The sequence below is a fragment of the Dermacentor variabilis genome, chromosome 9 (genome assembly GCF_050947875.1).
Source record: "Dermacentor variabilis isolate Ectoservices chromosome 9, ASM5094787v1, whole genome shotgun sequence".
Taxonomy (NCBI): Eukaryota; Metazoa; Arthropoda; class Arachnida; order Ixodida; family Ixodidae; genus Dermacentor; species Dermacentor variabilis.
Genome location: NC_134576.1, coordinates 20,446,995 through 20,468,816, shown reverse-complemented (window position 1 = coordinate 20,468,816; position 21,822 = coordinate 20,446,995). Strand labels below are relative to the sequence as shown.

At 45.9% G+C, this 21,822-nt stretch overlaps 1 protein-coding gene across 12 annotated transcripts in view; it reads left to right on the top strand.

Moving 5' to 3' along the window:
• The window catches only part of LOC142592534 (uncharacterized), a 283,219-nt gene that overhangs the window by 132,483 nt on the left and 128,914 nt on the right, over nt 1-21,822 (top strand). For all 12 annotated transcript variants that reach the window (XR_012830714.1, XR_012830715.1, XM_075704021.1 and 9 more), the window contains one exon: nt 8,433-8,493. Coding sequence is in view for 10 of the 12 variants with exons in the window: in XM_075704021.1 (XP_075560136.1) it covers nt 8,433-8,493 (61 nt within the window). In the remaining 2 variants the exon portion in view is untranslated. The remainder of the gene's footprint in view (nt 1-8,432; nt 8,494-21,822) is intronic.

The following is a 21,822-nucleotide window of genomic DNA, read 5'->3' as shown; positions in this document are numbered from 1 at the left end:
TGCTGTTACCGCTTCTATTGAATGATATGTTGTGTTGATCACTTATTCTAACTTATCTATGCCTTGGTAATTGTTCTCTGCTGTTGCGTGTATTTTAAGTGTTATTATAAATTACCCACTACCCTCTGTAATGTTTTGCCCTGAGGGTAAAATAAATAATTAAATAAATTGGAATGGTGAGAGAATGTTAAATTTGGAAGGTAATTAGTTAAGCGTTTTTCTACAAGTTTTTCAATTACCTTGCTAAATGAAGCTAGTACACATATGGGGCGATAATTGAAAATTAGAGAGCGGTCACTCTCTTAAAAATTGCGGTGATCTTACCTTGATTAAGTTCCTGTGGGAAACTGGCTCATTTAAACTTGATGTTGACCATGTCTGCAAGGAGATCAGTTATTAAGACTGCAATTAATGTTATATGGGAAGGGTGTAATTTAGCGATACCGGCGCTGGTTATTCGCACGTTGTTTATAATGTTTAGAACTTCAAACGTACGGTAATTTTTTGGATGAAATGCTTTTTCTGTTGATAGCCGGGTTTCTTGCAATACAACGATATCAGACGAGTGTTGGCTACAGAGGTAATACAAGTCAATTGCAGCGGAATAAATGGAACGGCAACTCCACTGCAATACTTTCAGTGCTTGTGTTGAGCTAAGACCGGCAGCAGAAACTGCCTTGTCGAGGATGCTATTCTTCGAAAAATCTGTTTAAGAAAGAATCTTTCTCGTACTTTTTAATCTTCATGTTATGTGTAATTGCAGATCCTTGCGCAACAGGAGATGCGCGGCATTTAAGAGCACGGGAGTCAATGTCCATGTGCGTTTCTTGCGAGCCACAATCTGAACTCCAATCTGATTCCTGTTCTGCATGATACACGGCAGAGGTCTCGTTAGGTCGAAGTTTAGAGGGGCCTGGGTTGGATGTTTCTGCAACCTTCGCATTTGAAGGCACTGAAAGTTTGGAGGCGATGGTTGGGCGGACAATCACCTGAAAAGTTGAGTCATTTGGGTGGTAACCACTCGTGCTAATGACTCCGATAGGCTGACAAATAGATTTTCTACTGCCTTCTGCATTGCCCTCTCTACTGCCGAAACCCGCCAGGAAGCGACTGCATGAGATAGTTGATTTGTTGCACCATCCTGTAGTGTTGGTCAGCAGAAGAACGCGACAGATGTTAACCCATATCACACCAGACGCAAGACCCCTTTATTCATGCGAGCACTCATATATATATCCGGGCAACAGTGGTGCCATCTCTTTATGGGCTTTGATAGTTATGCAGCTAAGGGCACCTAGTGTCGCCCTACGACACTACATCTACCCCTTCCTTAATACAGACATATTCACAAGGCCAGTCAATGTTTATATCCAAGCACATAGTCCTGAAACCTTGCAGGTGGTCTTCTGTCTCTTGCGGAGCGGCGAAACGCTGGCGGCTCGCCAGCAGTTTCGATGACAACGGAAGCATTGTCGCCATCTTGTGAAGCTATGGACAGAGATAGATCCAACTGTCCAGATGTTCTGCCAGGTGTCCGTGGACTTGGCAGCGATGAGGCTTGTGCTCCGTGTAGAGGCGCAGTTTGGTAGTCGTCCTCCCACCATACCACATGTTGTGGCGATGCTCCCGTTGGGACTGCAGTCAGCTGTGAGGCATTCCAAGTTCTACCGTCTTCAAGGCAGAAGGACCAACGCCCTATGCGCTTAAGGATCTTCATTGGAGGTCGAAAGCTGGGAGTACTTTTCGGACCAGGAATTGTTTTCTTAACGCGCACATACGTCCCAACTTGGAACTGCGGTACTCGGGCTGCTCTTCGTCGGTCAGCGTAGACTGTTTTTGCGCTGGTGCTCTTTCACCCTTTTCCGAAGTGAGGACATCTCCGGAGCGGGGTCCGTGAAGAAGTTAGAGGTGGGATGTCCGATGACGTCCAAGGATGTCCTGACGTGCCGGCCATGCAGAAGCACTGCAGGAGAAAGGACAGTGGTACTGTAAGGAGTAACTCTGAAGATCCCCAACTACTCTGTAACAGTGTTCTTCACTGGTCGCTGCTCTAGCAAGGCCAACTGAATGTAAGAATTGAGCACACGGTTGAACCTTTCCACCTGTCCATTTGCCTGTGGGTGATACACAGCCGAGAAGCTGTGCTTGATGCCCCTGTCTTGAAGAAAGGACTCGAAATCTCGGGATGTAAATTGTGTTCCATGATCCGAGACCAGTTCGTCGGGGTAGCTTGCCCGTGCAAATATTGACAGGGGGAAGTCCACCACTTTTGTGGAAGACACATCCCTGCAGAAAGCAACTTCTGGCCATTTGGAAAAATAATCAACAACCGATATAACGAAACGGCAGTCGGCTGGTGCACGCTCAAATGGGCCCACAATATCAATAGCTATCTTGCTCCAAGGTTTATCTGGAAGGGCCACTGGCTGTAGTGGAGTGGGATAGCTCTTAGCACTTTTGTCTGCCGACTGACAGACCGTGCAGTTTCGGATGGCAGTCTCTACTTGTTTGTCCAGACCTGGCCACCAGTACTTTTCACGAAGACGTTGCTTGGTCTTCACAATTCCCGGGTGCGATTCATGGGCAAGCTGAATAAACGTAGCAGTGAGCTTGGCTGGGACCACAATACGCTCCGAGCGCATAAGCAGACCATCTACTACTGACAATTCCTCCCGGACCTCATAGTAAGGAGTCAGTCCAGCAGTCAAAGATTTCTTCACTGGCCATGATGTCTCAACAAAATGAACAACCTCCTGGAGCTTGCAATCATCGGCTGTAGCAAGTCGAAGGTCATTGACATGAACTGAAGATGTGACCAGAGACACAACTTCCTCTTATATCTGAAGGCCATCTTCTGTGTCTGGAACAGGTAGCCAGGACAAAGCGTCTGCTACCTTGTTGTATTCTCCACGTCTGTACTGAACTGTGAAATTGTAACGAAGCAAACGAGCGGTCCACCTTGTGATGCGAAGTGGTCACTGTCCTGTGCTTTGTGTCGAAAGTAGAGATACTAGGGCTTGATGGTCCGTTACCAACGTGAATGGTCGTCCCCAGAGATAAATGTGCCATTTCTCGCACGCCCACAGACACGCCAGGGCCTCCCGCTCTCCCGCTGAGTACTTCCACTCCGTTTCTGTCAGAGTTCGGGATGCGAAGGCAACAGTCCGAGCGTGTGGGCCGTGAGCCTGTTGTAGTACTGCTCCCAGGCCACAAGCAGACGCATCTGTGGCCACAATAACAGGGAGCGTCGGGTCGAATATTTGCAGTATCTTGTGCGATGCTAGGAGCTTTTTTACCCTTGCGAAGCTCTTTTCGGCAGTGTCATCCCATTCAATATGTACATCCTTACGAAGTAACCTACGCATAGGTTCTACCTCTTCAGCCAGGTGCCGAATAAACTTAGCATAGTACTCAACCAAGCCCAAAAATGAACGCAGCATGCTTGTCTCCGTGGGGGTGGCAGCGTGAACAATGGCATCAACCTTGGCTTCAAGGGGAGCTATTCCTTCCGAGCTGCCCAAGAAATGGTAACTCCAATGCATTAAAAACGCATTTCTCATTGAGCTTAAGTCCAGCTTCAGAGATTTGTTGAAGAACTTGCTCCAGATTTCTGAAGTGCTCTTTTTCAGTCCTGCCAAAGATAATGTTGTCGTATAGGTAGCACAGTACCCCTTTACAGCCTCGCAGGACTGTTGTCATGAGGTGTTGAAACGCAGCTGGGGCTGATGCCAGTCCGAAGCACACCCTTTTGAAACGAAAAAGGCGATCGTGCGTAATGAAAGCAGTGAGGTCTCTGCTATCTGGGTGAAGCAGCACCTGGTAATAGGCAGAAGCTAAATCGAGCGTTGAAAAGTGGCGTGCTCCATTCAGAGAGTGTAGAAGCTCTTCCGTATGGGCCAAGGGAAAGCTGTCGACTATAATCGCTTTGTTAGGCTCTCGTAAGTCAACGCAGAGGCGGATACTGTCGTCCTTCTTGCGGACTACAACGATAGGAGAAACCCACTCGGAAGCGTTAACCCTTTCAATGACATCATCAGAAAGAAGACGCTCAAGCTGGTCGCTAACCGGCTTGCGCAGAGAAAGTGGCAAACGTCTGAGCTTCTGCACGACTGGAGAGGCTGACGACTTTATCTTGACCTTGTGCTGAATGCCCTTGACAAGTCCAAGGCCTGGTGAGAACAAATGGCAAAATTTTGCCCATAGCAAAGCTGGCATACCGAACTTTGGATTGACTTAGTGGGTTGTGCTATTCCTGTGCCGTTTTAGCTGCTCCTTCCAGCATGGCATCTGCACCTTCTTCGGCAGCCGTGTGCAGGCAACGTAGCTGTGCACCCACAATATGTAGTTCTAGAGCTTGCACAGCGTCCAGGCCAAGAAAAGTCCCTCCGGGTGCGACATGAATGGCTATAACGGCCGTTTTTTCCTTGTACGAGATTCCGGCGTTAAATTGTCCCAGCACAGGAATCTTCCGGCGTTGGAAGTCCAACAAGGTAAGTTTAGAGCTGGTAAATTGCATGCTGTCTTCGAACACGCTTCGGAATTCTTGTTCCCGTATAATTGACACAGCGGATCCAGTGTCGACCAAGAACTTCACAACGCGCGGTTGCGATTTGGAGTTGACTGGCCTGACTGCCACTTCAATGTAGACACCTGTGGGCTTATCTTCGTAAATAGTGAGAATGCTGATGGCGTCTGACGTGTCCTGTTGAGAAACTACTTCGCGGACGCGAGCCGGGCGTCGTCCTCGTGCGCTGCGGACGCTACGGCAGACTTGCATGAAGTGACCACGGCGGCCGCATGCGAAGCAGGTCTCACCGCGAGCGGGGCATACAGACTGCTCGCAACCTGCTGTGCCGCAATTATCGCAGACACCTGAAATTCCGCTGCACGGAACAACGGCGGTGGCCGTGTCTGAAGTTGGCGAGAGAGCATGACGAACGCGGGCTTGGCTTGGGACGCGCGTGTCATTGTCGCTGAAACGCCGGTTATCTTATCTGGCCATTCCAAAAGCGTCACGTTGGCGTGGCTGTTGTACGATGCGCTGAATGGGGTTAGCAAAGGCTTCAGACTCGAGCTGAGCTCGCTCACGAAGTAGCGCAATTTCGACGGCACTGTCCAAAGTCAGGGCGTCTCCTTCCAATAACAATCGTGAACGTAATTGCGGAGATGCAACGCCAGTGATGAACTGCTCGCATATGTTTTCGTTTGCTTGCTCGCCGAAATTGCAAGAGGCAGCCAGTTCTCGAAGCGCGAGGGCGAAGTCAGAGATAGACTCACCGTGTAGCTGACGGCGTTCGCGGAAGTGGTTGCGTTCCAGCCGAACGTTGCGCGTGTCGGCGAAATGTCGAGCCAGCGTCTCGCGGTCCACGTCGTATGCGTCTGGTGAACTCGTCGCTGAGGCGTCTTGCTCGGAGAGCGCGGCTGCAGCAGTTTCGTTCGGCGCCGTTGGCGATGGGAGTGCATCGAAAATGCGTTGTCCTTCCGGGCCCAAGCAGTGTAGCAAAAGAGCTCGGCGGCGGGGCGCAGGCAGGTCGGCAGCTCCAGACGCGAGAAGAAAATTCTCGAAGAGGCGTATCCAGCGGGGCCATGCAATGGCTGGAGTGCCCGGGGTGGCGAGGAATAGCGGCGGCGGCGAAAGTGCAACGGATCCCATCCTCGTCGCCAAATTGTAGTGTTGGTCAGTAGAAGAACGAGGCAGATGTTAACCCATATCACACCAGACGCAAGACCCCTTTATTCATGCGAGCACTCATATATATATATTCGGGCAACAGTGGTGCCATCTCTTTATGGGCTCTGATAGTTATGCAACTAAGGGCACCTGGTGTCGCCCTACGACACTACACATCCTAGACGCAATATCGCTCCGCAATGTTAGAACGGGCTTCCAGTTTTGAGCATCTCTTTTGTTCAATTATTTCTCAAATTTATATTTCCTGTGCTCTCGCAGAGCAGTTAGTATGGTCAGCTGAGTGAGAACCACTGCGGAGACAACACCGTTCTTCCTGTGATGAACAATCTTTTAATTGCTGAGTTTCTCCACATTTACGACATAGAAGATGATCGGCATGCCCTAATTCTATGCCCGTAGGGCCGAGACCTAATACACCGAAGGGGTGAGGAGATAGGGATTCAACCCGGTAAATGAATGGCCGCGCCTTGAACTCCGTCGGACGCGTTGCTCCGTTGAAGGTAACAATGACTGTTTCTGCGGATATCTTCTTGTTCTCAAATAAGCGAGAGCAACGAAATACGGCCACTGCTCCGGCGACAGTACATGTCTAAAATTTCTGAAGGGGAAAGGCTCCAGTCGACCCCACGAACTAATTCTCTAACACAGGCTAAGTGAGTAGGAATGAAGGAGTTTATCGGATGTATAACAAACACTGTACATTTGAGAAGGTAAGTGATACATGTCTGGTCTGGCGAACAGCAGAGAATGCCACCGCGACCAAACTGGCGTACTTCGGTGATCAGTTGGTAGTGAGGTGTCGCCTTCTGATGTTCTTCCTGAATGAATTTGGGTATTGTCATTCGAATTGATTCCCCATTGGACGGTACCAAGGCCACAGGAACGTTGGTCAGTCCGCTGCGCAAGAGATGTTGAATCATATAATCATGAGGTGCAAGAGAAGCCGACCAGGCAGTGCTTGGCTGGCCGGGAGAAGACGCAGACATAAGTCTGGTTTGCCCAAGTCAATGACTGCCGGATATCCGGCCGTTCGCCGAGAGGGTACACCAAGACACCGGGAAGGGGCCTCTCCAGTGAAACGGTTCACATAGTCGCACGGCAAGGATCTGTCGAAGAACCAGGTAGGCCAAGAATGTCCACACCGGGTCCCGTGGAACGGACTCTCAGCACTACCAACAAATACAGTGTTACTTGCGATTTAGCTGCGATAGTTGTAGGAGGCAAACGATTTCTCGAGGTTTCTTGTCGGGGACTGCACTCGGGCGCTAGACCTAGCAGTCGACGACTGAACCATTGGACCGGTGTTTCGATGTGCGACAGCGATTCCGAGCTCGGTCGTTGGCACCACGAAGGGGTGCCAAGCGTGAAGAATACCCAGCACCTTCGCCAGTGTATTGACGTGGGAAAGACGAGGATGCGGAGCAGCACCACCAGCACATACACCTTGTCAAAGAGAAAACCAACAACGTCTTCATCGTCTTAATGCTTAACCTAAAACCCCACGCGACTTCCTCATCGTCCCCACTGGCACATGGCCGCGGCAATATAGTTGTGCCAGATATAGTTCTGCCAGTATGTCGTCGAGGTAGTGTTTGTCGGCGTCGGAGGAGAGTCGTCGTCAGTTTTACGAACAGAAAACGCGCCTCCATCGGTTCTTGCTTTTAGTTTTGCGATTGTGTGGGCTACCACCACGAAACGTAATCTTCGTGAACTTCAAGTTACGAAACGAGAAGTTCAACATTTAGCGACTTTACCTCATTTCCGTTCTATTGCGCAACTGTTTGATAAACATAACCGAATACAAGTAATGAATCTTTATGGGTACCGGCTACTGTATTGTGTTTCCTTCGGCCCTAAAATTATATCACCTTTTTAAAACACACGCCGCGACTTCAACGCGAAAAAAGTGACGCGCATACCCGCTGCCTGGACAGGCGAATAGTACCGTGCAGGTGCACAAATTATGTCATGCAGTGGCTAAGACACCCTAGCATCACTGTTGAATAAATCTGAGTAGGAAAATGTTGTCGTAAGTACTTTGACACCAAAGCAAATTGGCGCATATTTTTGTAAACTGGACTGAATACACAATAAATGAAGGGAAACGTATTTTGCATGTTGAATTCTTTATTGTATGTGATGTCCGTTCGCACTCACTGTTTCATAATGCAATGCATCCTGATATTGTGCATTCTAGACATGCTGATTGTAGTGCTTACTTTTGAAATGTGATAGATATCTTGGAGGTTGTGTAATATAGTATGCATCGTAACTTTGTTGTTCACTAAGTGTAATTGATCTTTCATAAATCTATATAATTATCTGAAAAGACGAATGTTTCTTTACATGTTTCCCATTTTTCGCTACATTTTACTTCTACATACTGACAGATAAGTGTTTAATAGGTGGCACCTAGGCCGATAAGAGGCACTGCTGCCATGTGAGTGCCTTCAGGCGCATTCAAGCTGTATGTTGCAGTTTCTCGCATTGAGGATCCCCCAAAAGTTTTCTTGTTGGAAATAAATACTTTTTTAATTTCTTATCTTTATTTATTAAGACTGTATTTGGTTGTATTGCAGAGAAATGTCAGGTGCTGATGGAGTTGGCTGCGTGAGCATTAATGCTTTGAATAGAGAACGCTATCTATGATTTAACAACATGACAGCAGCCATTTCGCAACTGAAAACGATTCCAAGGAGTGGAAAAGGTGCATAGTTTGAGGAAGTATTTCGCTTTGCAGGTCCTGTCGCCGAGCGCAAATTACACGACACTGTGGCCGCAAGAACTGAGGAGGGAACACGGTATGCGTTGCCTGAAGCGGGGACAACTTATGTTGGCTTGTCTTAGATAAGTGGTAAGCTGAACAGTTGGCAAGTGCGCAGCACGCAGCCAGCGCACGGGAAACACAGACAAGAAGGACACGAATGTTTACTCGATCTGCGTCGACCGTGCGCCGGTTCCCTGCGACATACATGTGCCTCAGCACGAATGCGGAAGGTATTCTTGGCCCATGCAGCTTAGCATTCTCCAAGGGCGCTTCCTAGCGCACGTGGTGTACTGTCTTGTGTTGTTTATCTTTGCGTTATTTGCGCTACGATAAGTTTACCTTCTTTGTCGCCCAACTTGTCCAAGTTTAATAAGCCAGAAGAAAGGTGGTTAACCGAGGGGTCTGATTTTATTAATCATGTCATCAGAAGCCAACAAACAAAGGAATTAACCTTGTCCTTGGTGTCTTTGTTGGCTTCTTATGATTTGTCCAACAATAAGTTATTTTAAAACTATTAATGTATCCGCATACAAAGAGGAACCTCCGCTTGACATGTACCTAAAAGGCGACGGTAGAAATGTATAATACCCGCCGTGGTTGCTCAGTGGCTATGGTGTTGGGCTGCTGAGCGCGAGGTCGCGGGATCGAATCCCGGCCACGGCGGCCGCATTTCGATGGGGGCGAAATGCGAAAACACCCGTGTGCTTAGATTTAGGTGCACGTTAAAGAACCCCAGGTGGTCAAAATTTCCGGAGGCCTCCACTACGGCGTGCCTCATAATCAGAAAGTGGTTTTGGCATGTAAAACCACAAATATTATTATTAAATGTATAATCTCAGGATTTATCGATTGGTTACGGAGCCCAGAAATGCTCGTGGGTAGATGGCGGTTCACTAGTTGGTTCATTGAGGCTACGCGACTCTGACGAGCGGTGACCTTCACTGTCTTTCATGAGCAGCTGCAGACATAGCGAAATAGGTCGTGGTCATCTTGCAACCGGCCGCCCGATTTAATTGGGCTTGGACGTTTACACTCTGCTCATACCAGAGTACCATCGTACGTTTCACACCGCTGCTCAGTAACAGCGCTCGAGGGCACAACGCAAGCCACAACAGAAGGGTGCTGCTTTGTTTCCGCATCGGCTACCCGTGCACTGTGGCGCGAAAGGTCCGCCGTAGTCTCGTCACATCGGGCTTGTGCTCCCGCCAGTGCGCGCAAACAGATACGCTTGAACATTGACTACAGCGATCGCGTTGCACCGTGATCGCTGCAGTCCGTCGAACACTATTTTGACGAGTATGCAGTCTTTCCGTCGACAGCGTGGAATGCCTCCTGCGGCCGTGTGGGTGAGCCAGCGTACGAGATAAGCCTTATTGCAGCCTGGCCAAGTTCATTGACAGCTTAGGATTGACGGCTTGCCTAATGCACGCGCAGTAACGTGATTCGTAGACCGCAAGGTAGAGCGAGAGAGTGATTGTGATGAGGACAAGGCAGGTGCAGCGGGACTTGTCCCATTTGAGTGCTTCTAGCGATCGCAGAGCATGTAAAGCGGAAGACACACGGTCCGATTCCGTGTCCGATCCGGCGTCCCTCGCGCCGGAACGGCAGCCGGAATCGAGGTGTTTTGCCGTGCCGAAGCGCCGGATCCGACGTCCGACGTGCGACAAACAGGGCAGGTTTTGATCGTCCGACGCGTCCGACAACCGCACCGTCGTCTCGCCGCAGCCAATGACAGCGCGGCTAGCATGTGACGTTCTCTGACTTTCCCTCCACGGAGGCGGCGCTGGCTGGCCGGTTTCTCGCAGTCTTCTTTTTTCCTTGCTTGCTGTAGTTTGTTTCCGACACGAAATAGTTACCAGTTCAGTAAAATTATCTCGAACGTGTGCCTATTATGCAAAGCAGCGCCCAGTACATTAGCACTAAGCTCTGGCGAGATCGGGAGTCGCGACGCGAGGGCATTTCGCGGACAGACAGCACACACCGACCGTCTGAGCGAGGCTGCTGGTTTCGCTTGCATGTTTGCCCTTCGCAGCGATTGCGTCGAGTAAAACAATTGTATTTAAGTAAGGGCGACCTAAGTGTACAGTGTTAATTGTTTTGGCAAAAATAAGCGCTCTTCAACGTGCTCGGGTTGGATCGTAAGCGCCGTCGAGTCCGCCTAGCTAGGCCTACCGGCCCTATCGCTGGCTGTTAGAGGAGTCGTAAGTGGACAACGCGCCGTCGTGAAGTGTTCTGTCACTCGCAGGGGCATAATTTTATTCGCAGTGTTCGCGTAAAGGGAAGCAATGTTGTGCAGGGTTGTTTATATAGCGTTTCTCGACGTGGATATTAAGTCAAGCTGGGGGTCTGGATCTGGGCGGAGCTTACGCGCCGCTCGATCGTTCGGATGCGCGCACCGTGTGCCCCGAATCGTTGTATGCCGCATGCCGGAGCATGCTGTGCCGCACGTCGGATCGGACGCCGAAGCGTACCGTGTGTCGCCTGCTTAATGCCAGCAGAACTATCAGCTCTGAGATCCCTCTTCCTTCCCATCTCCGGTCGTCTTTCAGTCCATTCTCGTTTTTTCCCCACACTGCTGACCGATGCTTAGCCATATTTCGATGGGAGGGATCTGCAGAAACGCCCGTGTTCCGTGCGTTGTGGGCACGGTACACATCCAGAGGTGGTGAAAGTTAATTCAGAGTCCTACACTACGGCGTGACTCATAACGGGATCGTAGTTTAGGCCCGTAGAACCGCAGAATTTAATTTTAGTTTACATGTCAGACGTGGGCTAGAATGTTGGTGTGTGGTCGGCAGGCTTACGTTTTCCCTGTCAACCAGTCTTTCTTTCGATGAGTGGTCCTCGCTGTGCTGCCGAACCCGTTGAGTCAAGCGCGATGTTACCTCCGCTTGGTTTCACCGCTTCCAAGCTAGCTCGCGCTTACGCGAGACGCAGTCATCAAAAATGTGAGATCAGTGCCTTTCTCTTTACAGTACGTGAGCACCTCAAATGGGAGAGAACGTTGAGGTATAGCCATCCGTTAGCAAAACACTACCAAACGTAACTCCGACTCGCACGCTTTTTCCCCTAAGAGAACGTACTTTATGAAAGAAAAAAAAATATTTGTAACAGAAATCGTTTTGAAGTGACTGTCGACGTTGATTAGCATTGAAGCCATGCAGCTACATTGCCACCACCGTTCGCATCACAACAGTAGGCGTTTACTTGCAGCCGGGGTCATTTTCGCGCTTCCCTATGGATAAGCGTCGCCATCTAGCGAGGCCGACTGGGAGCACATGTGTTGCTGGTGTCTAAATACGTATTTTGACAAGATTGTGTAAGTCAGTATGACGCTGGTTCAATTGTGCTCAGCACCGGAGGAATGTGAGAAAATTCGTTCGCCCGGCACGAACACAGTGGCGCATAACCAGTGACCGAAGTTGACGTGAAACTGGCCAGAAAATCGTGCATCAAATTGTGTGTAGTTGCCAAATAATGCCAATCGTAATAGTGCAACGTTCCTTATTTATTATCCATGTTCCACGCAACTTACAGATGCGACACATACAAGGCAGATGCGTGTAGTTATAACCGTGAAAACTGATGTAAAACCCGTACACTAAATTTATATTCCATTTAAGTCATGCATTCAGGAACCTAAACCTATATGTGCCGTTCTGGCAGCACTGCTCAATTGCGGCACCACTATCAGGCTGGAAATACGATAAGACTACAAGACAATGATATCGAGGCAAAACAATATTACTGTTACATCTCATCTCGGTAAGGGTATTGATTAGCCGTTTACCAAAAGGAAACCCTACCCCATTCATCAGTGCCTATCCAGAAGTCAACGCAGCTCTTTGACGCTGACTGTTGATGGCTCAACATAAGTCCCCGCTACCGGAACCTGACAACCTCAACTAATGATGAAGAGGGCCAACGTCGAATTATACTGTGGGAACGGCTTCGAGCTCGGATTTGCAGTTTGCTAAATGTCCTGGGGCAAAGGTGCAAAATAGGAGGCGGAGTTCTGTGGAACGGTGCAATATCACGCGCAGGATATTGTGCCAAATTCAACGTCTGTGTTTGGCCGCGATAGAATCATCAGATTTTCTTGTATAGTCAACAAGGGAGGATGGCGATATTAAATGCGTAGACCTTTCGTGCAGTGAGATTGAAGTTCCGATTTTTCCTGATGTGAACTGAGATGGTTCCTCACTTCTCCATGCAGTGGGCTTCTGTATCTGGAGCAAGTGTTAATAATGTAAAATAAACCCTTTTTCCTTTATTCCCACTAACGACGTACTCGTCGATGGGCTTGATAAGTTCCCGACCCAAACGCTACCTCGAGCTGCAGCACTGCGTCGTGTCGGCTGGTGACCTTCATGGTCTTGGTGGTGCGTTCTACGGCATGAAAATCTTTGTGTCAGCAAACGGCCCACATGGTCTATGTGTACTTAAGTATACAAGGTGGGAATGGCCGTCGAAGCACTGCGACGGAGCCGCGTTATCGGGGTCAAACGGAACGCGATCAGCGGGGTGCGTGGTCGAAGCACAACTGAAGGTACAGTTGCCTCCAGTCGTCGCATAAGTCCGACGAGCGCGTTGCATGCGAGCACGCCACTCGTAGCAGGGCGGCTTTTTTCACCGAAGGTGAGCTTGCGTTATGTTATCGCCAATGACAAGCGCACACATCCGGTTTAACCGCACTGTGCGATGATACAGCCCCTGCGACATTTTCTTTTCTGGTATATTCTTATTTGAAAGCGAGAAAAGGTAAAGCTGTAGTAATGTAGATGGCGCAAACCACGCGCGACGCTGTTCGCTTTTCGTTTGACGCCGATAGCACACAAGGTTTCGTCACAGTGCGCGAAAATATTCGCTTTATACGGTGGCACTTTAGCTTCCGCTTTCTTTGATATTTGTTTTCTCGCTTGCAAGTGAGAGGCGACCACAACTGAAACGAAAATATCGCACTATAGGGGGAGCATCACTGCATGCACAGTGCGGTCAAACCGGATGTGCGCGCCTGTCAATGGTGATGGCTGGACGGCGCGCGCTACGCTTTCATTTATGCTTTGGCCGCACGCTCCACTCTTCGCGTTTCATTTTCCGCCGATAGTACGTGTCCGTCGGTGCATCGACACGTTCTCGAGAAGCCCAACAACCTAAGTGCAGCGGTCTGTCCTTAGCACTGAGCGCACATTGAGCGGAACGTGGAGAAGTTCGTAAGCCTGCGCTGGCCCAGATTATAAATGGTGAGAGCTGGTTTGACCTTCCTGTGGAGCTGGCCAACCACGCCACTCACTGATGGACGGTTAGCAATAGCATTAGTGAATAACGTGCCAAGTGAATATACTATAGCAGGAAAGAGGGCGGAGCAATTTGCCAACGGTGATTGTGACGGTAGTGGAACAATCTAAGCAGGAGATCCAGCTCTAGATGTCGATACAAGTCACGGTGATGGCATGCATTGTTATACATGAAAGTGTAGGTGGCTCCTGCTGTCGTGTGTGGTGGTCTACACTTTCTAACAGGTGCCGTAGAGAGAACAGAAGCTGGCTGACCAAGGACGCTATGGATGTTCGAGAACTAGGTGTCTGATGGACTGAACAGAGAGTGGTGCCTTAGCTTAGCTTAGCTTAGTGGTGACCCTAGCTACACACTTGTCCTAGCGACGGGCTTCCATGTTCATGGCAGCTAGAATAACTGAGGCCTAACCGGTTTCAAGACGGCAGAGATTACTTTATAACATCAAACATATAACATCAGACATCAAACAAAAACAATTGTAACGTTTTCAAATATAAGCCTATTGACACGATAATTGAGTTTTGATACAGAAACAAACAAATTCAAAGATATTTGAATTTGAAATAGGAAAAACAATCATCAAAGGGCACCACACAATTAGGATCATTATACATGAAATATATATGTTTACGTGTGAAAGAAATACATCTTCAATTCCTTGCGAGAAAAATTAGCAGTGCAGCGTAATTATTAAGGATATTTGGTAAATTGCGTTTAATAGATAGTAATTTGTATTCAACGCGAAAGCGTGGCACATACGAAGGATCAGGGTTTCTTAGATGTACTGGTATTTTATAGCGCTGCAAGGCCGCTATGGATGTAAGCCAAATCCTTAACTCTTCTTTTGCAAAATAAAACATAAGTGAAACGCAATATTCGTAATAGTGGTCTACCCATATAACCTGGTATTTCTCTGACAAATTTTTTGTCATCGATAGGGTATTGATGCTGGCAATGTGCCAGAGGAGCGCCTCTTGTGATACAATTATTTTTTCATGTTTGTTTGTGTTGTGGTTCCCCCCCATACTAAACTACAATAAATAAATTGGGAGGTAAACAATGCATGATAAATTTTCAACTTGGTGTTTACCAACATGAGAGCTCTACAGCGAGCCAGCACCCCAACTAATGCGGAAAATCTAATGCGAAATTATCTCAACTTAGACTACAGACAGTTATCTCAACTTAGACAATTTGAGATAAGAGTATCGCAATTTAGACGACAGGAAACGTTATACCAAGTATTTTATGCTGGTTAACTAGCTCAATATTGCTATCTAAATAAATTAGTGAATGTTCCAGTTCAAAAAAATTATTTCTTGCTCTAGAAAGAACAGTTTTCGTCTTAGCAGGATTAATTCTTATTCCATTTAACTGTGACCACACAGACAGATTACGTAGCAGTGCATTACACCTAGTAATTAGTTCGTTCACATTCTTTCCAGTAAAGACTAAAGTGCTATCCTCTGCATATATAAAGAAATCAACTGTAGCATTAATATTTACTAAGCCATGAACGTATAGATTAAATTATAGTGGGCCCAAGGCACTTCCTTGTGGCGCCCCATGTTTCATTGACAAGAAAGAAGATTGTACATTATCGATACATACACAGTGAGTCCTATTTTTCAAGTATGACTTCATCAAGGCGAGGGGACCGCCGCGAACTCCACACATATAAAGTTTAGCTATAGGAATGATATGATCGAGCCAAGCAAACGCCTCGCTGAAATCAATTAAAATCCCGAGAGCGCAATTGCCTTCGGCTGTAGCTAACGCGACGTTTTCCTTCAAGGATAAAAGATCTGTCTCCGCAGATCTTCCCTTCCTAAAGCCAAATTGCGAATTTGTTATAACGTCATGTTTGCCTAGAAATTTTGTTAGGCGTGTAGAAATATTTTTTCTAGTGTTTTGGAAAAAATTGGTAGTACAGATATTGGCCGGTAATTGGAGACTATATTTACATCGCCGTGTTTGAATAACAGCGATATTCTTGCTCGTTTCATACGATCTAGGAAAGTAGCCGTCTCTATTGCTAAATTGAATATGTGAACCAACGCACGAGTGAAGCGCAAGTGTTTCATAACATATCTTATTGGCTTGATTTGTAAATTATCGATATCTAATGCATTGCTGTTATTTAAATTCATTATTTTTGTAAACACCTCATGTTCATTTGTTGGTGCCATAAGTATAGTATTAGGAATACTATTATTTATTGAATAAGCAACTGGATGGTCATGGCTGTACGCTACGCCTGCGTTCACAAAATGAGCATAAAGTGGTCAGCCGGCGCTTTACCGCTAAATTAACAATTATTATCAGATATCAATTTGGGTATTTTGCTTTTAGTTTCACGACCTAAGACTCTATTTATTACTTTCCAAACCGCATCCGGACGCTTCCTGTTAATTTCAGAAAAAAATAAACACGTTGATAGTAATCTATTTTCGCTTGCCTCAGTATCTTATTCAATCTATTTTTTTCTCTCTTAAATTCATTAAGTTTAGTATCTGATCTCGAGTGCAGGAAGGTATGATAATGGCGTTTTGTGCTTTTTATCAGCTTGACGTGCTCGTTGGTGATCCACGGTTTTCGTATCCTTTTTGAACGTCTGGCCTGTCTGAATGGAAAATGGGCAATGTAAATGAGTACAAAAGCTTGAGGAAACTCGTTCTATGCACCGTTTACGTTCTTTTTTCTTAACACGAAATTCCAGTCGTGCGTGATTACAGGCTGACTAAATAAATCAAGTGCGTCATTGGAAATGTGTCGATAAGTAATTCGTCGTGTTGTTTGTTACTCATAGAATGCGCTACAAATGTTTTTTTGGTTATTTCAAATGCCTACTCCTGCCTAAGGCCTGGTAACAAGGCTGGAAGTACTTGTAAAATAAAAATAAATAAATAAATAAAAAACCGGAGAATGATCAGTAATATCATAGGAAATGGTACCCGTAGCACATACAGGTGTATCTACATTTGAAATGAGAAGGTCGAGGGCAGATGAAGTGCAAAGAGTAACTCTGGTTGGTGTAGTAATCAGATTATTAGAGCCACATGAAAGTAGTAAGCTGTTTATATCGTGTACATACTTATTATCCTCCAAAATGTTTATGTTGAAATCACCTCCACAGACAAAATGAACATTTTCGACTAAGCAGAATTCAAAACTTTACTAAAACAACCTAAAAAATTCTTGATACTGTCATTCGGAGGGCGGTATATTACTGACAACACCTTCTTGGTGGTTTTAACAGTTAGCATTTCGTATTCATGGCTTACGAATGAAAATTCTGGCACCACTTCATAATCACAATTATTTTTACATAAAGTGCGACACCGCCTCCTCGCTTATTCTGACGGTTCATGTAAAATTATATATGGCCTTCCAGTTGAACAACGTCGTAGCTGCTTTGAAACCAAGTTTCAGATATCATCATGACGTCAAACTGAAACGAAAATTCATTGACCAAAGAAGTAATGCAGTCGCCCTTGCCAACAGCTGAACGGGAATTGAAATGCAAAACAGAGGTATGTGTAGTATCTTGCAGATGAACATTTTGCGGTAATACAAAATCAAGATATTTCATTTGAACAGAAGGTGCAGGCATGTAACGCGACATTTAGCACATTTTAGAAAGATCTTCGATCCCGCTATCAGTTTTTTTATATATCTATATGATGGTGAGCTTGAAATTCAGCTCCTCGCGTGCACAACTTCTGCAGGCTTGGAGTGACGCCTGTCACCGCCAAAGATGCCGAGAGCGAGTGGGGCTATGCTAATCCAGGTACAACCAAATTAGGAAGGCCCACAAAGCTTCAACAAGACACTCCCTCACCATATGAGGCAATGGCCTCCCTGGTGCAGTATTTGGCCACCCCCTCCCAAATGGCTAACTCAACTACCTTATGGCCCTCAGTCCTCAGCCGCTGCGGAGCACCTGACCAAGGCGGTGGTCAGATATGTAACGCAGCAGAGGACGCTAAGAATCTCTGGATCCGGACAAGCCACCAATGGAAACTGACCCTTGCAACGTTTAACGCCTGAACCCTCTCGAGTGAGGCTAGCTCAGCAGGACTCTTTGAGGAATTATGAGACATTGTTTGGGATATCATCGGCCTTAGTGAGATTAGAACTGGTGAAGCTTAGCTGAATAGCTGAATAACGAACATGTCCTCTGCTATAGAGGTCTCCTTGATAAGAAGCAATACGGGTAGGATTCCTAATCCATAAGGACATAGCGGGCAAGAATGACGAATTCTACAGCATCAGTGAGAGGGTAGCTATAGTCGTAATCAAAGTTAATAAAAGATATCGATTAAAAGTAGGTACAAGCCTATGCTCCAACATGTAGTCACGACGATGATGAAGTAGATCAGTTTTATAAAGATGTTGAATTTGCTATGAGAAAAGTGCAAACTCGGTATACAGTAGTAATAGGTGGCTTCAATGCAAAAGTTGGGAAAAAGTTAGCTAGTGAACAAGCAGTTGGCAACTACGGCGTCGATTCTAGGAAAGCTAGAGTAGAGATGGTGGTAAAATTCGCAGAAAGGAGTAAGCTTCGAATAATGAATAGTTTTTGAGGAAGCGCAGCAACAGAAAGTGGGGGACCTGGAAAAGCCCTAATGGTGAAACAAGAAATGAAATTGACTTCATACTTTCTGCTGATCGCAGCATAGTGCAGAATGTAGAAGTGATACATAGGGTAAAGTGAAGTGTTCATAGGTAAGTGAGGGCCAGGATTCACCTCAATTTTAAGAGAGAAAGGGTAAAATTGGTCAAGAAGAAACGGGTAAACCTAGAGGCAGAAGGGTAAAAGCAGACAGATTCAGGCAGGTACTTGCAAACAAATACGCTGCCTTAGAACAGAGGGATGATGATGACATAGAGCTAATGAACGAAACCGTAATTAGGTTGGCTTCAGAGGCAGCAATTGAAGCGGAAGGCAAAACACCGAGGCAATCAATTGGCAAGCTCTGCCAGGTAACGATGGACCTAACAAAGAAAGGACAGAAAATGAAAGTGTCCAACTCAAGAGATAAGGTAGAATACGCGGAACATTCAAAACTGATCAATACGGCGAAAATAAGGGATATTCGAAATACAACATGAGAAAGACTGAAGAAGCCGTAAAAAATGGACGCAGCCTGAAATCGGTGAGAAAGAAACTTGGCAGAAGACAAACCAAGACGTATGCACTGAAAGATAATCATGGTAATATATCATCAGCAATCTTGAAGATATAGTACACGCAGCGGAAGAGTTCTATTCTGATCTGTACAGTACCCAGAGGAGTCAGGCTACCTTAATTGGAAAGAGTAATGAACAGGATACAGGAACTCCTCCTATAGCTAGCGACAAGGTCAGAAGGGCCATGGAAGACGTGAAACGAGTAAGAGCGGCAGGAAAAGATGGAATAAGAGTCGATTTAATGAAAGATGGAGGGGATATAATGCTTGAAGAACTGGCGGCTCTTTATACGAAGTGTCTATCGACTTCAAGGGCCCCAGAAAACTGGAAGAATGCATACGTTATACTAATCCACAAATAGGGAGACATTAAAGAATTGAAAAATTATAGGCCCATTAGCTTACTCCCATTACTATATAAAATATTTACGAAAATAATCTCCAATAGAATAAGGACAACACTGGACTTTAATCAACCAAGTTAACAGGCTGGCTTTAGGAAGGGTTACTGTACAATTGATCGTAGCCATGTCATCAATCACGTTATCGAGAAATCCGCAGAGTACAATAAGTATCTCTATACGGCTTTCATAGGTTACGAAAAGGCATTTGACTCAGTAGAGATACCAGCAGCCATAAAGGCATTACGTAAGCAAGGAGTGCAGAACGCTTACGTAAATACCTTGGAAAATATCTACAGAGGCTCTACAGCTACCTTAATTCTATACAACAAAAGCAGGAAGATAGCTATAAAGAAAGGGGTGATACAGGGAGATACAATCTCTCCAATGCTATTCGCTTCGTGCTTAGAAGAAGTATTCAAGCTATTAAACTTGGAAGGCTTAAGGGTAATGATCAACGACGAATATGTCAGCAACCTCCGGTTCGCCGATGACATTGTTCTATTGAGCAACAATGCAGACGAGTTACAACAAGTGATTGAGGACCTTAACAAAGAGAGTGTAAGAGTGGGGTTGAAGATTAATGTGCAGAAGACAAAGGTAATGATAAATAGCCGGGCAAAGGAACAAGAGTTCAGGATCGCCAGTCGGCCTCTAGAGTCTGTGAAGGAGTACGTTTACGTAGGTGAATTAATCACAGGAAACCCTGATCATGAGAAGGAGATTCACAGAAGAATCAAAATGGGTTAGATCGCATACGGCAGACATTGCTCCTGACTGGAAGCTTACCATTTATCATTGAGGAGTACAATGGGTGCATTTTACCGGTACTGACATATGGGGCAGAGACTTGGAGACTGACAAAGAAGCTTGCGTACAAGGTAAGGACCGTGCAAAGAGCGATGGAACGAACGAACGATAGGCACAACTTTAAGAGACAGAAAGAGAGCGGTTTGGATCAGAGAGCGAACGGGTATAGACGATATTCTAATTGCCCTCAAGAGGAAAAAATGGAGCTGGGCCGGTCACGTAATGTGCCGGTTAGCTAACTGTTGGACCATTAGGGTTATAGAATGGGTACCAAGAGAAGGAAAGCGCAATCGAGGACGACAAAAGACTAGGTGTAGCGATGAAATTAGGAAATTCGCGGGTGCTAGTTGAAATCGGTTGGCGCAGGACAAGGGTAATTGGAGATCGCAGGGAGAGGTCTTCGTCCTGCAGTGGACGCAAAACAGGCTGATGATGATGATGATGATGATGAGAAAGATCGTCGTGCTCTGTCCTTGTGATTCTTTGTAAAACATTTCATCGCATTAACTTGTGGGCTACAAATAATGAATTAGAGCTAAACATTAGTAAAACCAAAGCAGTTTTGTTTCATCCACGAAACAAATTCTGCGAAATCCAACGACTACTGCTGAACGATTTGGAAATAGAAGTTGTAGAAAGTTTTAAAACCCTTGGCGTAATTTTCTCCGATAATTTGACCCGGAATGCTCGCATCAATTACCCAACAAAAAAACTGTCCAAAGTAATCGGCCTCATGCATCGACATTGCTTTACGTTGCCTCTTTCTATTAACAATGTTTTGTAAAATGCTCTATTTTCTTCTACGCTAAACTATGGTGCGCTAGTTTGGGGAACAAAAACTAAAGAAAATACAAAGAAACTTCTTTCACTTCAGAAGCGTACAATACACCTTGTTTTTAAAGCTCCTTACCTAAGTCGCACACAAGAAATGTTTAACAAGCTTAAGCTTGTAAACGTACAATCTCTATACAGTTTCAGACTACTTCGACAACATAAACTGGAAACAAACAAGAAAAATAACCTTCTGAAATCACTGGCGAGGTTGCAAAAAAAATTTTCCTCCATACAACAGACGCGATCCCGAAACATGTAAAGTTGATAGATGCCGCACGACCTACGGTAAGCAAATGTTAAAGTACACATTACCGACCTTGTTAAATGAGTTGGCCGAAGATGGCACGGATATAGAATTGATCTCTTTCAATCAGCTACGCAACATATATGCATAACTCTCCATTGTTCTATTTTTTGTTGAAACACTGCTTGTATTTTCTGTACTTTGTTTTCCTCGTTTCTGATTCAGTGAATTTCCCACCATGTTTCTCTATATTCATGGATTTTCTTTTTGCACATATTTACCTGTTGTTTCCATTGTTTTTTTTGCATTTTTTGTATTTTTGCTGTTTGATTTTTTCCTCTGCATTTTGTATGGAATTTATGCCAATGTATGCCATGCTATGGTACACGGACACAGTCAAGGTATTTCGGGCTTTTTGTCCCTGCTCCAAACATCTGACAGATGTTGAATAAAGCTGAAGTGAATTAAATTGAATTATGTAGTTACGTCGCCGATGTAGACGTAACTACAGTCTGCACGAGGAACGCTATATAGAACACCTGGGCACCTTTCTTTCGGAAGACTGTGTTTGACATTTACAAGCG